At 36.3% G+C, this 16,900-nt stretch overlaps 1 protein-coding gene across 2 annotated transcripts; it reads right to left on the bottom strand.

Moving 5' to 3' along the window:
* Positions 1-378: 378 nt before the first annotated feature.
* Positions 379-4,124, bottom strand: LOC103405214 (probable xyloglucan glycosyltransferase 5). Of its 2 annotated transcripts, none has more exons than XM_070816732.1 (6): positions 4,032-4,124; positions 2,902-3,633; positions 2,370-2,678; positions 1,986-2,276; positions 1,706-1,819; positions 379-1,614 (listed from the first exon to the last, which is right to left on the bottom strand). In XM_070816732.1, exons 1-6 carry the CDS (start codon positions 4,056-4,058, stop codon positions 964-966), a joined length of 2,124 nt encoding a protein of 707 aa, XP_070672833.1. In that variant the 5' UTR covers positions 4,059-4,124; the 3' UTR covers positions 379-963. The 2 variants fall into 2 exon arrangements, with proteins under 2 accessions (XP_070672833.1, XP_070672834.1); XM_070816733.1 differs by having other exon boundaries at positions 3,817-4,063.
* Between the last annotated feature and the right edge of the window lie 12,776 nt (positions 4,125-16,900).

The following is a 16,900-nucleotide window of genomic DNA, read 5'->3' as shown; positions in this document are numbered from 1 at the left end:
CCATCATGCATCAAAAGTGTTCAAATCAATGAGGTAGGGTTTCTTTCTTTTTTTGGTGCATCTAGTACCACCATCATGCATCGCTTTATTGGAACAACAATTGGCACACACCCACAACCACAAACCCTAGGCAATATAATTAGTACAGATTTATGTGGGGTTCAATGTCCACTGCAGGTCATAGTTTAGGGCACCCCCTTGCCTGCCGACACTTTTTATTTTTGCTCTCTTATTTTCCAAGAGACAAATAAAATATTGTGCTCCTCACGCACAGAGTTCGATTTTTTTTTTCTTCACTTAAATTAGAGCAATTTAGAATATCAATCACTTTGCTAGAAAAAATAAAAAATAAAAAAAATGAAGAGAATATGGTATCAATTCAACTAATGCAACATACACATTTAAAAAATAATAATAATGCACTATACAGAGAGTTTTACATGTGTAAAATCCGAAAATTCAAATAATTAACAAACCTATCTGGTGTTGGAATACAATATTGGCACCAACACTCCACACAGAAGCAGCAATACAAAGGCTTGAATTGGACAAGTCCTAAATTCTTACACAACAACAACAAAGTCTTATCCCACTAAGTGGGGTCGACTATATGAATCCTAAAACAACGTTGCGCTCGGTTTTGTGTTCATTATCATAAGAATTCGATGTGAGACCGGAGTGCCGACTGTCGACTACCTAACGTCCTCTCCCTCCTTCTTTATCCGGACTTGGGACCGGTAGTGTAATATAAGTCCTAAATTCTTATATGTAAATAAAAATCAAGAAAACAAATGATTGCAGCAATACAAGGACAAGAAAAAAAATCTAGAAAATAATCCATAAGGGCAATTTTAATGAGAAGGAGCTATTTTGGCATCTGCCTCTTCCAATTTTGGAAACCAAGCATTCTCTTATTCACCCTTTATTTTTTAACTTTTACCATGATTTTTTTACCTCAAATTTTTAGCTCATCTGCTCACCAATTAGATCAAGACCCACCAGTAAAAATGAGACACCTTGGAATAGTAGGAAGTAAAAGTGTACTCCTTGTGCTGATAGGAGGCTCCTGACTGCAGCAGTGAGCAGTAAAAATGCCAGAGCTAGCTCTTTCTTGTATATCTTGTTCAATTTCTTCACATGAGGAGGTTTGGGAGCAGCTTCTTGTTGCTCTTTTAATTTGCTGAGCTCAGAGAGACCGCTATCGGATGTTCCTCGGTACAGTTGGGGGTGAATCATGGCCTTTGTTTCCCTCTCCTCTAGTTCTAGCAGGTCGGGCTCTGATGACCGACCAGCCTTCTTGGTAACAACCCATTCGTAGGAGCTCCCCAACTTGAACAAACCGGAAACCATAGCGTTGAATTTGGTCACGGACATGGTGTTTTCAAACAGGAGGTAAGGGACAATGAAGGGGAAAGATCTAAGGGAAGGAAGAATGTTCATGAATGACATAAATACAGGCACATAGCAGATAACCCACATGGAAAGCTCAGCTTCCGGGACAAACATTGTCAGGGGAAGAATTATGCAGAACAACGTGAAAGAATAAAATGGGAGAATTAACTTCCTAAGAAGAAAGAATAGTAGTATCAAATTTGCTTTCTTCCAGAACTTCATCTGCAATACGGCATTTAGCAGAGTTATTCTCAGAACGGTACGATTCAGGACAATAAATTGATCAAAAGGAAGAATTAAATTGCAACAATACCTTGGAACGAATGATTGCTGGAAGGCACAAACGGAAAAGATGCATCGGACCAGAATGCCAACGATGTTGTTGCTTTTTGTAAGCTTCATAAGACTCCGGAAGCTCACAAAGAACCTGAAAAATCAGTTTCTTAAACTTGAGACATCATTTGAATTTATCATGTGCAACATGGAAAATAGCTTCCCATTAGATACACACTAATTTACGAAGATTCCAAATTGTCGGAAACTAAACGAAGGATCAGGTAAAGTTGGATTGGGGCTTGAATTGATTAAGTTACCTTGACATCATTGAGGAATATGAATTTCCAACCACAAAGATGGGCACGAACTGCTATATCCATGTCTTCTACTGTTGTACGCTCCAGCCAGCCTCCAGATTCTTCAAGTGCTTTGATTCTCCAAACTCCAGCAGTACCATTGAAACCAAAGAAATTGAGGAAAACCCCATTAACCTGCTGTTCAACCTCAAAGTGGAAGCACAAATTGATGTTCTGGAGGCGTGTCAATAAGTTCTCATCCGTGTTAACAAAACACCACCTAGCCTGAACCAACCCGAGCTCAGGATTGTCCTACCACACAAGTTAAATTACAAACCAAAATCAGTCACCTAAACCAGAAATAGCTAGAAACTGCAGAGAAAGAACTAAATGAGATCTAGCCACCTTAAAATGGGGAACTGTGAGCTTGAGGTAGTCAGGGCTTGGCTGGAAATCGGCATCAAAGATTGCAACAAACTCATAGTCCTTCACATAATCACAATTCATAGCAGACTTGAGATTTCCAGCTTTGTAACCGGTTCTAACCAAACGATGCCGGTAGATAATATTGACACCCCTTTGGTTCCACTTGGAAACCTCCCCCTTAATCAACCACTGTATGCTCTCATCATCAGAGTCATCTAGAACTTGAATCAGCAACCGTTCCTTCGGCCAATCAAGTTGGCAGACTGCTGAAATAGATTGTTCATACACCTAAATACATTTTTATGTTACAGTCATTGTCACCAATAGAATGAATGATATATTGAAAACTACTAAAACAGTGCCTAAAACATCAATTTCCACAGTTATACACACATATAGTATTAGTTAGTAACCCTTCCAATTATAAAGTTACTTAAATTTGAACTAAAAGGATCAAACCAAATTAGTAATTTTGTAGAACATTAACCCGAAAAAGCATTGAGATTATTACCTCTCTTTCATTGCACATAGGAATTTGAACAAGAACTTTCGGATAATTGCATCCTGGACCTTCCAAATCATCTGATTTCAATGGAACCTCTTTAAGTTTTGGCTTAATCTTCTTAAACTTGATCCAGAAGCAACCTAAACACAGCAGCATCCGGTCGGCGGACTGGATTAAGAAGAGAGCAACACAGAAATTAGTCAAACCCTGAATTGCAGGAGCAATGTAGCCAGCCCGGAACTCCAACCACGAAAAGTAAACCGAATGAAGCCATCCTCTAATCTCCAAACTTTGTGGGATATGCAAATGCCATCCCTTCAAGTGAGCCATCAATTCAAAAGCCAGAAAAGCTAAAGCCATCACTAAGAACACCACAATAACCCTATACAAAATCCTCCCTTTCCCAGATTTCTCAGTCTCCAGTGTCCCAAAAATCAATCTTTTTTTTATTGAAACAAACAATGACCAAACAATGTTTCCAATCCAAGAAACAAAGCCAATTGCTTTATGGGCCTTGAGAAGCAAAACCCAGGTAAATTGCTTAGCATTTTTGCCTCTGTCCTTATCAACCGGCCTGAAAACTTCATCTGGACCGTTTATCTCCAGCACTGAGTAATTACGGTTCTCCATGGTTACCACCACTGGATTTCCCCTACTTGTACTCTCCTTTCCCCACCACCTTGGAAAATCTAGACTTGGTACCATTATTTTGCTCCCAAGCTTCAAGCTTTTACTGTTCTGAAGTAGCAAAAATTTAGAATTCAAATCCAACTATGAAGTGAATCTACAGAAACCAGATCACAACATTGAAAATCTCAAAAACCCATTTCAGAACTGAGGACATAAAGCAGAACCAACACTAAAGACTGAAAATTTGGCACTAAATATTCAAACCCAGAAACCAAAAGTGAAAAAACTCACAAACCCATTTGGGGACTGGTAAAAAAGAATCAGATCCAACACTGCAACAACTTGACAAACACTAGTTCAAACCAAATGCAGCAGAGTACAAAGGCAGAGAGAGAGAGAGAGAGAGAGAGAGAGAGAGAGGAGTGAGAGAGTGTGTGGGAGTGGTTTCTCTTTGAACACTAACATAGAGCTCCAGAAGCTGAGGCTACCAGAAATGTGTACTTTACCTTTGTAGCGAAATGTTTTTTCAGCATTCCTTGAACGTTTAATCCATGTGGGCGGCATTAATGGTAGCTTGATTAACCCAGTATAGAAACAAAGAGTAATCTGTCGATTTGCCCCCTGAACTATCACTCAACTTTCGATTTGCCCTCTGAACTTTTTAATTGGAAAATTAAGGACTTAAACTAATTTTTTTGGCCGATTTGCCCCCTGCTGTTAATTTTTCATTCATTCCATCCAAATTTCTGTTAAATGGAAGCATATGCACAACATGTGTAGGTAGTTCGGTCGCTTCATTCTTTAAAATAATTGAAAACCTTAGATTTCTAAAATATAAACCTATGCAAATATGTGTGATTCTATAGCTTTTTTGTCTGAATGTCTAGTGAAATGACGCTTTTGTCCACAAATGAGAGTTACGTGGTTTGCACACGATAAGAGTTAACGTTAATTTGGATGAAATCTATGAAAAACTAATGGTAGGGGGGAAATCGGCAAAAAAAATTAGTTTAAGTCCTTAATTTTCCAATCAAAAAGTTCAGGGGGCAAATCGAAAGTTGGGTGATAGTTCAGGGGGCAAATCGGCAATTTACAAAACAGAAACCCCATGCTGCCCTTCCACATATTACCATTACCGGATTGGAATTAAAATAGATTCTAAAAATCAGACAAATGATTATAGAAAATTATATGAATAAATAAAGTGATTAACTAAATCCTTCAGAAACTACGTATTAATACAGTTGACCAAAACAGGGTATTCAGCTCGGTTGACTTTGAATCTCTTTTATAGTGCATTAAAATATTTTAGAATATTGGTTTATGAAAAGAAGAAAGACTCACTAATCCCTTACTGAGATGTAGTAGCAGATCGTGTGAGAATGAAAGCAAGACTTCATGAAAATTCTCTCGTGTTCTAATATATTATATATTGTAAATTTTTTAATTGTTTAATCCTAATTATTGTATCTTAAATTAATAATTTAACGATTAAAACACTTCTTTTTGTGGAAACTTTTTGTTTTTTTTTGGGAAACACGATTAAAACACTTCTAGTATACAAGATTTCAAATTATAATAGAAAAAAGTAATATTAAGTAGATTAAATTTGCAATGAAATGATTTATCATTATAAAAAATAAACATGTTAGTTAATACTTACATAATAATATAACCATCTTCTTTCATGTTATTTAATATATAAAATTTTATCTACAAATTCAATCTTTTTAGAGCAACTCCAGCGGAGGCTGGTTGCTCGGGCGACAGGCGAGGACAAAGGGCCCGAGGGCCGGTGGAGAAAGGTCCAGCCGTGTGGAGGCCGAGCGAAGGTGGGGTGGGGAGTCGACGGGCCTGTGGCCCGAGGGCTTTGCAATTTTTTATTTTTTTTGTGTCAGAGAGAGAGAGAGCTTTTGTAATTTTTTATTATTTAAACAAACAAAAAAAACCTATTATTTTAATTGCTTATTGCCAGGAGGAGGGTTCCAAGGGTGGAGATGTAAATGACAATTACTGTTCATTAATGGTAGTTACTATTCATTTAAGGCAGTTACTGTTCAATATGGTAGATTGAATAGTGGATTGCCAGGGGGAGAGCTCTATGGGTGGAGTTGCTCTTAGCATTATCCTAATAGAAAATCCCAATACTTGAATCTTCTTGTTAAAGAAAGAAAGCACTTTGTTGGTATTGGTGTTTGGAATTTGTGCTTTTGTATTAGAGTTGCAGAAAATGGGGAAGATGAGCCCTTTGATTAAAATAATCATAACTTACCAGAATAATATGATTAAAGATAGAGAAATTTTATTTGAACTCATTTAATTTCTTTCTACACCTAACTTAAACTTTAAAAGTGAAATACCTTTATTACCTTATTGCATAATTATCATCAAGTACAAGATAAAATTAACAAATAAAATAAGATATTAGTAAACCGACAATCGGTAACTAAACTCTAACCATTATGTACCTTTTAACGTACGTTTTGTTCTAACAAAAACCCTAAGATGCTTTCATAAAAAATAAAAAAAACTCTTTCTGACGGATGGAGGGTGATTTTGAAATTTTTAATACTCCAACTAAAATATAAATTTATTTATGCGAGAGTTGAATTATTGATTTTTTTATTTATATGCCATATACTAACATTATGACTATTAGCTGTATAAGTTTACCAAGTATTTGGTGTTCTTTTTGGACACCATATACCAAAGTCTTCTACTTCTTAATTTACATATAACCATAACATCCTGCTTTTGTTATTGGATTACGTATCAATCTGCTACTACTTAATTCGAGAGTTACAGTTAGATAATAGACGGCATTGATTAGCTAAGTTCCTCATGTCTGCGTTCGTATAATATCTTACTGATAATATTAGTCATAGCTTTGCAATCTAAGTTCTAATTAGCCAAACCACCAATAGCTACATCCTTTGCATCATTGTTTTCGCATGTTTCCTAGCTCTTTTCATTTGATTTTGGTATTTTTTTTTAAATGAATGTAAAGATAAATTTACATCCTTGAATTGGGTTTGTGAGGATAATTTAGGCAATAAATTTGGATTTAAAGAGATTTTGAAAGTTTAATTAAAAATAATATAGGTGTAAAGAATAAATTGGATGTAGAAAAAGATTCAACGGGTTCAAATACAATTTTTCTAAAAAAAATACAATAAAATAGATAGAGAGGAATGGCCACAGACAATGCAGATCCCAAGTCTTATCTGCCCTCCTTCCTTGTCTTTTAACTAACCTAAATTTGTCGATGACCCACACACTCACACACACTCTCTCTCTCTCTCAGACACACACGCACACACTATGTCGGTCATATTAAAAAAATTGAAAGAAAAAGCCTTTTATACAAAATCATTTTTTCATGTATAAATTAGATAGTTATATATTATATTAGATCATGTTCAGAAATCACAATCATGAACATTGACTGTGTCTAGCAGTAGTAGGAGATTAGGATTCTTTCTAAGTAAATAACTTACAAGTTTCGAGTCAAAACAGGTTTACAGGCAAAGTTAATAAGGGATGCATTTTTGAGTCTCACTTTGAACTATGTTTTCATAATCTTAAAATTATATCTTAAAGTCTTAATCATTTATTTATCCAAAAAAAAATTTATTTTATATCATATATATTCTCGAAAACAGAGAAGGAAAAAAAATCTCTCCAAAATATAATCTAATGTGTCTCAAATCATTATATTATAAAGATGGTTAGTATATTGGATCTGAATATTTTCTGATTTCACTATTTTGATAGAAAAATTATATTAATATACTAAATTAAGAAGACCTCATTGCATTTTCATCTAAAGTCTCAGCTTGTATTGGATGACTATGTTCGAGTGCATATGTGCATACTTTTTTTTTTTTGTCTCTCTCCTCATGTGATTAGAGAATGAAAATACAATGGTTAAGTACAACCGGTACTAGTAGGTTTCTTTCCGCTTCTAAATTGTATTGATGTTCTTTAGGTTGCTAAAGGAAAAAAAAAACTATAATCTCAATTTTTTATTTTGATGATTGCTAATTAACAAGTGATGAGATGTTTACAAAGATATTTTATGACCAAATTACGCCACTAATATTGCTGGTTTATCACTTTATCATACTCATTCCTATAAATATATGTATCGTGCTTGCATTTATATGAGTTCGAATCTCTCCAACCAAGTGGTGACAACTTACAATCACCACTCGACTGACGACTCATGGCTTGTTGTAAGTGCACTTTTTTTTTACTCAATTGAGAGAAAATGAAGATTTAAATTCATACTTTAACACAAACACTATTGCAGTGTAGTTGAAGGCGGTAACCATTTGAGTGAGTATATTGTTATTGGGTGTTTGACGTCCAAATTTTACATGGATGGTCAACGTTTGGTCAACATTGTCAGCGAATATTCTTTATATTCGATCTACCCCTCAACCAATATTCTTTGCAAGTAATAATAGAAAGACCACTTATTTGGACTGTATTAGTGAACCGTGTGATGTGATAAATAATGTATGCATGTATATTACTTGTTATATCAAATAAGGGGTTTGGATTCTCTTTCACCCTTTTTTCCTTTCTGGCCCTCCCCTCCTCTCTAAGTTTTTTTTTCTTCTTTATCTCTCCTGCAAAGAAGGTAAAACAAGATGATGATATGATTTAATCTTGAGCGTTTAAATAGGAAGGGATTGAGAGGAGGACAAAATAGAAAGGAGATAATCCAGATCTTTGGTATAGTACACCAATATAATAGTACGAAAATGTGGTTTTCCTTATCGAGGTATGTCATGTTTATTTCCATATTGTTACTCATATACGGATTTGTTGTAATTGTAGTTTTAATACCATATGGCGGCAGATAGATTTGGTTTTTTTAGGATCATTCATGCATGTATCTGCTCTAATAGCTTTCCAACTATAATCTTGCCAGTGTTAAAGCTTGATTTGGTATAAAGATTATACCATTTCTAAAAGTAGTCTTGCAATATAGAATTTCAGTGTAATACAAATAGGATGTTCCTACCACACACCAATCGTCCATCACATACATCAAAGGAGAAAAGGAACAACTATGACCAGCATGCCAAGAAAATCTGTAAAACTACAAAAATTCTATGTTAACGAGTTAAATCTTAAAAATTCATCTCCAATAACTCTAGAAAGAACACTATACAATAGTAAAGTGAACAGTCGCTCTTCAAATTTATAGTCACTATTCATTTGTTAAATGTCAAAAAGTATCTGGTCTAATATCTTAGTAGATAGGGTGTTAGGTTTTCATCCAATATCCAAAGTTTGTTAAAATAGTGTGTTATTGGATGTGAAAAGTTAAACAGACTAGCTAATGTAGTTTTCTGACACTGTTCACCCGCTAAACTAGCAAAACTGTTGCAAATGCTAATCAATATACTTGAGAATATGGCTTCCATCAACTTTGTTGTTCTTGCAAGAGGCCTTTTCATGGCGCTCTCTTGTATGTAAGACTTTAGCATACTTAGTACCTGAGCTCAGAGGGTGTAGGCAAGATTTTCTTGTACTTAATATACCAAAACAATATTGTGGGAATAAGGTTGTTAGTACAAATTCTAGAAAATAGCCTACATTTTTCATTTTCTTTGAGTGTATCCCACTAAAAGAAATTAAGAGTGCGTTTGTTGCATCAGACCAACTCGAATTGGATTTGCATCAAAGACTAAGTTGGACTGGCTTGGCATGGACAAAGTAGTACTAGAATTGTGAAACATTTGGTGCAATGTTGGACTAGCTAAGGCTAAATTTTTATTTTTTATTTTTTATTTTTAATTATAAAAACTTCCACTTTCTTGTCTAAAAAACTAGAATACACTATAAATAAAAACAAGACCAAAAATTAGAGTTTATACCAAAGAATCAAAATCTTGAATTTTCTATCTTTCCCATCAAAGAGTTGAGTTGCAGATGTGAAAGTGGATGTGAGGGGAAGAAGCAGATGTGAGGGGCGTAACAGAAGGGCAAAGTGGAAGCGTAGCAGAAAACCAGAGACAGTTGTAGAGAGTCCTATGGTTTGGGGAGGGTCTCGCTAAGAACTTATATTGAGGTCTCTAGTCCAAGCGAGTCCCCTTTATTCTCATTTAAGTTAGTCCCACTTAGTGAGCCCAAACACACCCTAAGGGCCCGTTTGTTTTGGCTTCACTAAACTTCCTTGCACTAGACTAGATTGTAATCCGGTGTTTGTTTCACGCGGGGACTACATTTAATAAGACTCGCCTAGACTAAGTTCGACTAACAGCTTTGCTACAGGTCTTGCGAGACCCCCCGAAATTGGGCGGACTGCTAAGACCACTCTACTCCGCTTCACTCCTACCCACTTCGTCCTCCCATCTACCTCTTCCTCGCGTCCCACAACCCATTTCAAACCCAGATCCTGCAAAATCTGAAACAAAAAAGCAACAAAATTTCCTAAGGTTCCCTTTCAGAACCAGATCCAACTCCCAAAATTCGAACCCAGAAAACCCAAACCAGATCCAACCCTCATCTTCTACCTTCGAGCCAATCACACATGCACCTCGCCTCCTTCAATCTCTTTCTTGCTATGTGTTTTGATTTTAAGATTTGCAACCGATTTTGTGAGAGGAAGTGAAGAGGCAGAAGGCGGAGAGGAATGAAGAAGCATAAAGGATTTGCTTTGGAAATATCGGTATGTTCTTCAAAAAATAAAGGTTGTTCTGCTAAAATAAAAGTAAAGGTAGCAAATGAAACATTAATTAGGATTTTAAAAGTTAAATAACTTCAAATAATATTTTAATATTTGTTGTTTTGTTGCTTTTAAGCGTAAAAGTAAATAAATAATAATAATAAATAATTAGTCTGTAGTTTAGTCCAAACTACACCAAACACTTCACTATTCTTATCCAGTTTGGTCCAGAGCAAGCCAGTTCAGTTTAGTCCCTGAAGCTAGTCGAGTCCGAGATTGTCCGATGCAACAAACGCGCCCTAATGGTTTAGGGTTTAAGGACTGGTGAGCAAAGAGGGATGGTGTTTCTTTCATTACCGACTAAATTATTATACTCTAAACAAGATTGTCACTTAGTACAACGATTTAGTGATATTCCTCTTCATTTGTAAATGTGAGGTCTTAGGTTCAATTCTCGCCAAAGGTGAATTTGAACCACATTATTGCTAGCTCATTGTGAGGTTTAGCTCAATTCCCTACCCCCTTAGTGTATGTAATATCATTTGTTAAAAAAATAAATAAATATATAAACAAGACTAGGTCATTGTTCACCAAGAAGGAGCAAGAGTTTGAACTGGGGTTGAAGAAGTAGGCCTATTCACCAAAACTATCCACCACTTGTGCAAACTAAAAAAGAATGCACTTTTTGGCAACAAATCAGCAATGTTTAAGAGAGGATCATGCACATCCATAAATTTTCCGTTTATCGCTCTTACAAAGATTTCATTTCTAAAAAGAGTTGCAAAGATATGAATTCAATGCAAATTGTAAAATAAAAGCACATGCTCTCTCTCACCACATGATTCAATCATCCATCGCGATACAGCAAAAGAGAGAAAAACAACAACTACTAAAACTATACATATCTTCGACAATATGACTTCCACCAACTTTGATGTTCTAACAAGAGGCCTTTTCATGGTGTTTCTTAGCGTCGCCTTACTTCGTGTGAGCTCAGGTATGTACTAAGGTCATCTAACAAACGTTGCGTCGTGCACATTCACATTTTACGATCATTATATATGTGAAGAAGGTTGAGATTTATAAGTGGTTTCCAAGTTGCAGAAGTCCCCGCAAAAGCACCTGCTGGATGGGTAGATGAACTTGCCGTGGGGTCGTGCGAAATTTTTAAGCCTGACTGCAACCAATGGTGCCTGGGTCATGAAAACCGTTTATATGGTGGATATTGCAAAGTTAATGAAGGTGGAATAAACATGTGTTTCTGTCGAATATGAGATGAGAAGAGCTGGAAAAACCCTAGCTTCTTTAATTTTCACAACTTTATGAATATTTGAGTTTTACGAGTTCCCAATTGTTTAATTAATAAAACATATTTACCTGACTGTGATCGGATATTTTTGTGTTTGTTAGAACTACGAAGTGGGTGTTATTGTATCAGATGGGATGGTGAGAGCAAGTCCATCCCTAAAGATTTTGCGCCAGTACCTAGCGTATTTATCCACTTAAGTGAACAGTAATAGACCCCAGTGAACAGTAATAGGCCAAAGCATCTCCACTCCTAAAAATATGCTGGCACCCAGTCAATCTAATATTATATTATTTTATTCATATCAATTAATATTTTATCATTTAATTTCTTTCTCTCTGCTTCCATTTCTTCTCCGGCAGAGCACCTTCTCTCTACCCTCTCATTTTTCCCCTTTTTCTCCATGTTTTCTTCTTCAAATGAGCTGATGCCCGTGAAATGGACCTCTTCCCCCAAAAATGGGAGCTCGCCGTGGAGCCACACCAACGGATGGGACCTCGCCGGAGCTCCACACAAACGCCTGCAGGCACCTCGTTGTCGTCTCCTCACCGGAGCTCGCCATGGAGGTGCTCCACACCCAGGGAGTCGGATCTCGCCGTGGAGGTGTTCCACACCAACTCTCCTAAAAAAATGGACCTCCTCCTCCTCCGCATGACCTGGCTGGCGTTAGCATGAGTCAGATGTACCGGGCAACACCTCAGTCAATTTTGGATTGGGCTAGAGACCGGCTTGAGCTAGGTGCCAATCAATTGGGTCGGGTGGAGGGGTTTCACAAGGTGCTGGGCAGTTTTTTCAGTTGGGTGCTGGGCAAAATGCCCTCCGCTGGAACTGCTTTGAGGGGAAGTGAAAAGTGTAATTGCACCGGGCCCCAAATTTGAAAGGGCCCCTAAAATTTTTATTACCTAATATTTATATGTAATGATGTTCTATATTTAAAAATTATTTTTGTTAGCACTTTAAAATCTCATCTTGCATTCCTTATAACATTTAATTTTTTTCCTTTCTAAATATAAAAAATTTGGAGTACAATGAGATACTTTTAATGGCAATAATAATACCTTTAAAAAGGGTATTTTTTTTTTTCAAATTATTATATAATAATGTTATATATTAAAGCGAAACTTTAAAGTTAGAGTTTTTGAAGTTTTTTTTTTCTTGTTTGGTTATTTAAGATTGAACTGCTTTTGATTATTTAGTGAACGTTATGTTTGTAGTTCTTTTTATTTATTATTAATGATATCTTTAAACTTGCAATTAGTAAGTGCTAAACTTTATTTTGATTTAAGTGATTACTTTCTAGCGTCAATACATTGTCCTATCTTAAAAAAAAAAACCTATCTTATATAGGGGCCATTTTATTAATTTTGCACATGCCCTCCAAATCTCAGAGACGGTTCTGTATTGTATGCGAAAACCAGTTGGAGCCTCATCGTTTAAAACCAAGTGCAACAAAGTAGAAAGGCTACCGGAAAGGATTAAAACAGCATTATAAAGTAGCTAGAGTTCCATGGATCTTATTATCAAATAAGTCAAATCTTAATCTAAGAATAATTACATAAAGTTACTAAATTGGTTTCTTATTTTCATGATGTTATTGGTAACAAATCTGCAATTAAGAGGACATAATCACATATTTAATCAAATGATTTAGTAGTGAACCAAGAGGATCACCATGATTACCTATTATTTACCCATAAAGTTCCCTTAAGAAAATTCGTTTTTAATGTAACTTTCATAAAAAAATATAGTTAAAAACGTACATCAAAAAGGCATATCCAGTGTGGTTCTTGGAACAATTTATAAAGAAAAAAAAGTAGTCCTTAGAACAATTCAAAACGCGCCCACACATGTCAAAACACCACAATTCCACATTACAAACTCATAAAAAATAGAATACAACTCCTCGACCACATAGGTCCACTAATCATGAACCCAAAACCCTAGTCACAAGAATTAAACATTGCAAGTTGAATAACTAACGGCAACATGATTATCTTGTAATTGTCGACAAAGAAGCACTGATGTGAGTAACTTCTAACAAGTCCTCCTCATAGTCTTTTGTCAGCACACAACCCACAAAAATCATCACCTCATGTCTGAATAACAAACGCCAAAGTCAACACAATGACCACAACCATGAAACTCCCATTGACAAGTTAAGAGAGCGACCACAACAAAAAAAGACTCTCCTCAATAGAGCACGAGAGAAACCATGACTAAAAACAAAGAAAAAAAGTGAGGCAACAGATCTGGAAGGATTTCCGCCAACTGTAAGATCAAAACAAGGAGTCCACGGCTAGGATTTTTCTTTCAAGAGCTAGGTTTTTTCGAGTAAAAGACAAATTAAATTCACTAATTTGACCTTCATATCTAAACAGTCTTGAAAGATAGCTACAAATTTGATGTAATATAAATAGACCTGCCGCATTATTCAGTCATCCGTCATAAAGAAAAAGAGAACAACCATTAAATTGACAATATGACGATCCAGAGGCCTTTTGAGATTTTTATTTTTATTTTATCTTTTATTTTACTTTAGCATTTCAACAAACACATTTTATATAGGAAAGTTTTTTCTTCTCATGACAACGTATTATTAGATTGAAATACTACAGTAACGGTAAACACATTCCATATAATTGTTCAAACCAAATGCCAGCTGCCAGCCTGCCACTTTATTCGGATCATGGGGATCTTCTTAATGCAGTATTACTGGTAACAGATCAACACTAATAAGGAGGAAATCGTATTTATCTCCATGAATGAAATTCAGTTCTTGCATTGGCATCAATCATTTAATACAAAAAAAAAAAAAAAACGTAATTATTAGTATAACGTCATATCTCTCTCACGATTTCTCCGTCTTCAATTTAAAGCAATTTTTGCAACTGTGGTTCATTTATGGTGCAAAATCCCATTTGATAATAATTTTTTTTTTTTTTAAATTTTAACAAACGATATTGCCACTCAGTACTACGGTATGATATTCTTCTTCGCTTATAAGTGAGAGGTCTTAGATTCGAATTTCGTGGATAGCGAATTCGATACCAAATTAGGTTGCCCATTGTGTGATTTAGCCGAACTCCCCATCCCTCTAGTGTAAAAATATCAATGTACTAAAAAACAAACGATATTATCTATACGGGGGAGGTGGTTAGCTTAGCCTCACAATAGGATAGCAATAATGTGGTTGAAATCCGCTTTTGGTGAGAATCGAACCTAAAACCTCTCACTTATATGTAAAAATGAATACCACTAGACCATAGTACTAAGTGGCGATAATAATCTTTACTTGATTACATGAAATGAAATAAGCGAACCAAAGTGATCATTAAACCGATTGTTTTGGTTCATATTTGCCACTAGTTTGGGGACTAAATCGAACCAAGGGAGGATTGGAAAATATAAAAAACCAAATTTGGGCTCAAAGCCTCTCTAAGGCATATATTTTGGGGTGGGAAATTTGGAATTCTGGGTTTTGGGGTGGGAATTTGGTGCTATCTGTGGAGCCTAAAATAATCCCAAAAATTCTAGAGGCAACACGTGGACTTTTGCCCAAGAAAGATAATATTGCCCTCAATAAATGAGCAAGCTTCTCAGATGCTCTCACGCGCAGCTTACACCCATGAAGGTCCCATCAACTGAATACGATTGCCCATAGCTCACTTGCCCTTGGCAAAGAAAAGTCAAAGCATTAAAGATAATGATTAATTACCCAAATCCTACTTTAATACATTCCCAATTGAAGATTGACTCCAATCAAGTAATTATCCCAATTTAAATCAATGAGGGATAATTACTCCATTATCTCAGGATACTATTTCCTATTTAATATCTTGAGAATATTTCTTCATAAACCCTAACGCTATGGCCGGCCCTATCCCTATAAATACTCCATATTCTACCAAATTTCGGTAAGCTTTTGCAACCCTAAAAAGCCCTAAACACTTTATTCTCCTCAGAGAAACTGACTTAGGCCTCGGAGATCCATCGGCCTAACCCCCCCCACCTAGTGGGCATGTAAGGCTTAGGTCCTTGATCAAATGTGTTAATTGTTTTGTAGGTGCATTTTCATCAAAACCAAAGACGGCAGAAATTTGCATCGACAAATTGGTGCTTTCATTGAGAGTTGATTCAAGTACTCGAAGAAGTGCCAACCAACGAGCCCAAGCGCTCCAGGCCCAGGCCTATGCCTACGAAAACCCAACGGAGATGGCCCAGCTAGCAGGAGTGGCCCACCGGCATTTGTGAAGCCTAAAACAATCCCAAAAATTCTAGAGGCGACACGTGGACTTTTGCCCAAGAAAGACAAGAATGCCCTCAATAAATGAGCAGGCTTCTCAAATGCTCCCATGCGCAGCTCACACCCCTAAAGGTCCTAGCAGCTGAATACGACCGCCTACAGCTCACCTGCCCTTGGCAAGGAAAGGTCAAAGCATCAACGATATGGATTAATTACCCAAATTGTATCTTTAATACATTCCCAATTGAAGATTGACTCCAATTAAATAAGTAATCCCTATTTAAATCAATTAGGGATAATTACTCTATTATATCAAGATATTATTTCCTATTTAATATCTTGAGAATATTTCTCCATAAACCCTAACACTATGGCCGGCCCTATCCCTATAAATATCCTATATTCGACCAAATTTCAGTAAGCTTTTGCAACCCTAAAAAGCCCTAAACACTTTATTATCCTTAGAGAAACTGACTTAGGCATCGGAGATCCATCGGCCTAACCCTCCCACTTAGTGGGCACATCAAGCTTAGGTCCTTGATCAAATGTGTTAATTATTTTGCAGGTGCATTTTCGTCAAGACCAAAGACGGCAAAAATTTGCATCAACATCCACCTTATATAGATAAGAAAGCAAGTAGATTGTGGGACCCCCATTGCAGCAGCATCGCATGACTCCCTAGACAGAGGTGGGCCCTGTGCCTATGCTTCCTCAGTGTGGACGGATCGGCTGAGGGCGAGTGCACATATTCCACACTTTCTATAGTTGAGATTGTCTTACAATTGAGATCTTGTGGTTGAGGCGTGTTCTTGGGTTGTGATAAGTGTGGTGGCCCCAGCTACAATCCGTTCCAACGGGTCTTTATTCTGTGGCTCAGATTTTTTGACCATTGGAACCCAACGGTTAGTTTTGAATGTTATGGTAAATACGGGGCTAAAATTATAAAGTTGGGGGTGGAAATTATAGATCTCTTACCATTGGAGGAAACAACTGTCTAACCTCATGCACATAGATGAATAGTTGAAAACATAGGGCTAAATTTTGGAATTTTTCCACCCTAGGTTGAAGATAGCCTTACTAGAATTGACAGAGATATATTCATATAATTGGGCCTTCTCTAATGGCCTCAAATAAACATAAAACT

Source organism: Malus domestica, chromosome 17 (genome assembly GCF_042453785.1).
Source record: "Malus domestica chromosome 17, GDT2T_hap1".
In the NCBI taxonomy this organism is placed as follows: Eukaryota; Viridiplantae; Streptophyta; class Magnoliopsida; order Rosales; family Rosaceae; genus Malus; species Malus domestica.
Note: the sequence above shows the minus strand (reverse complement) of the source record. Positions and strands in the feature narration are given on the sequence as shown.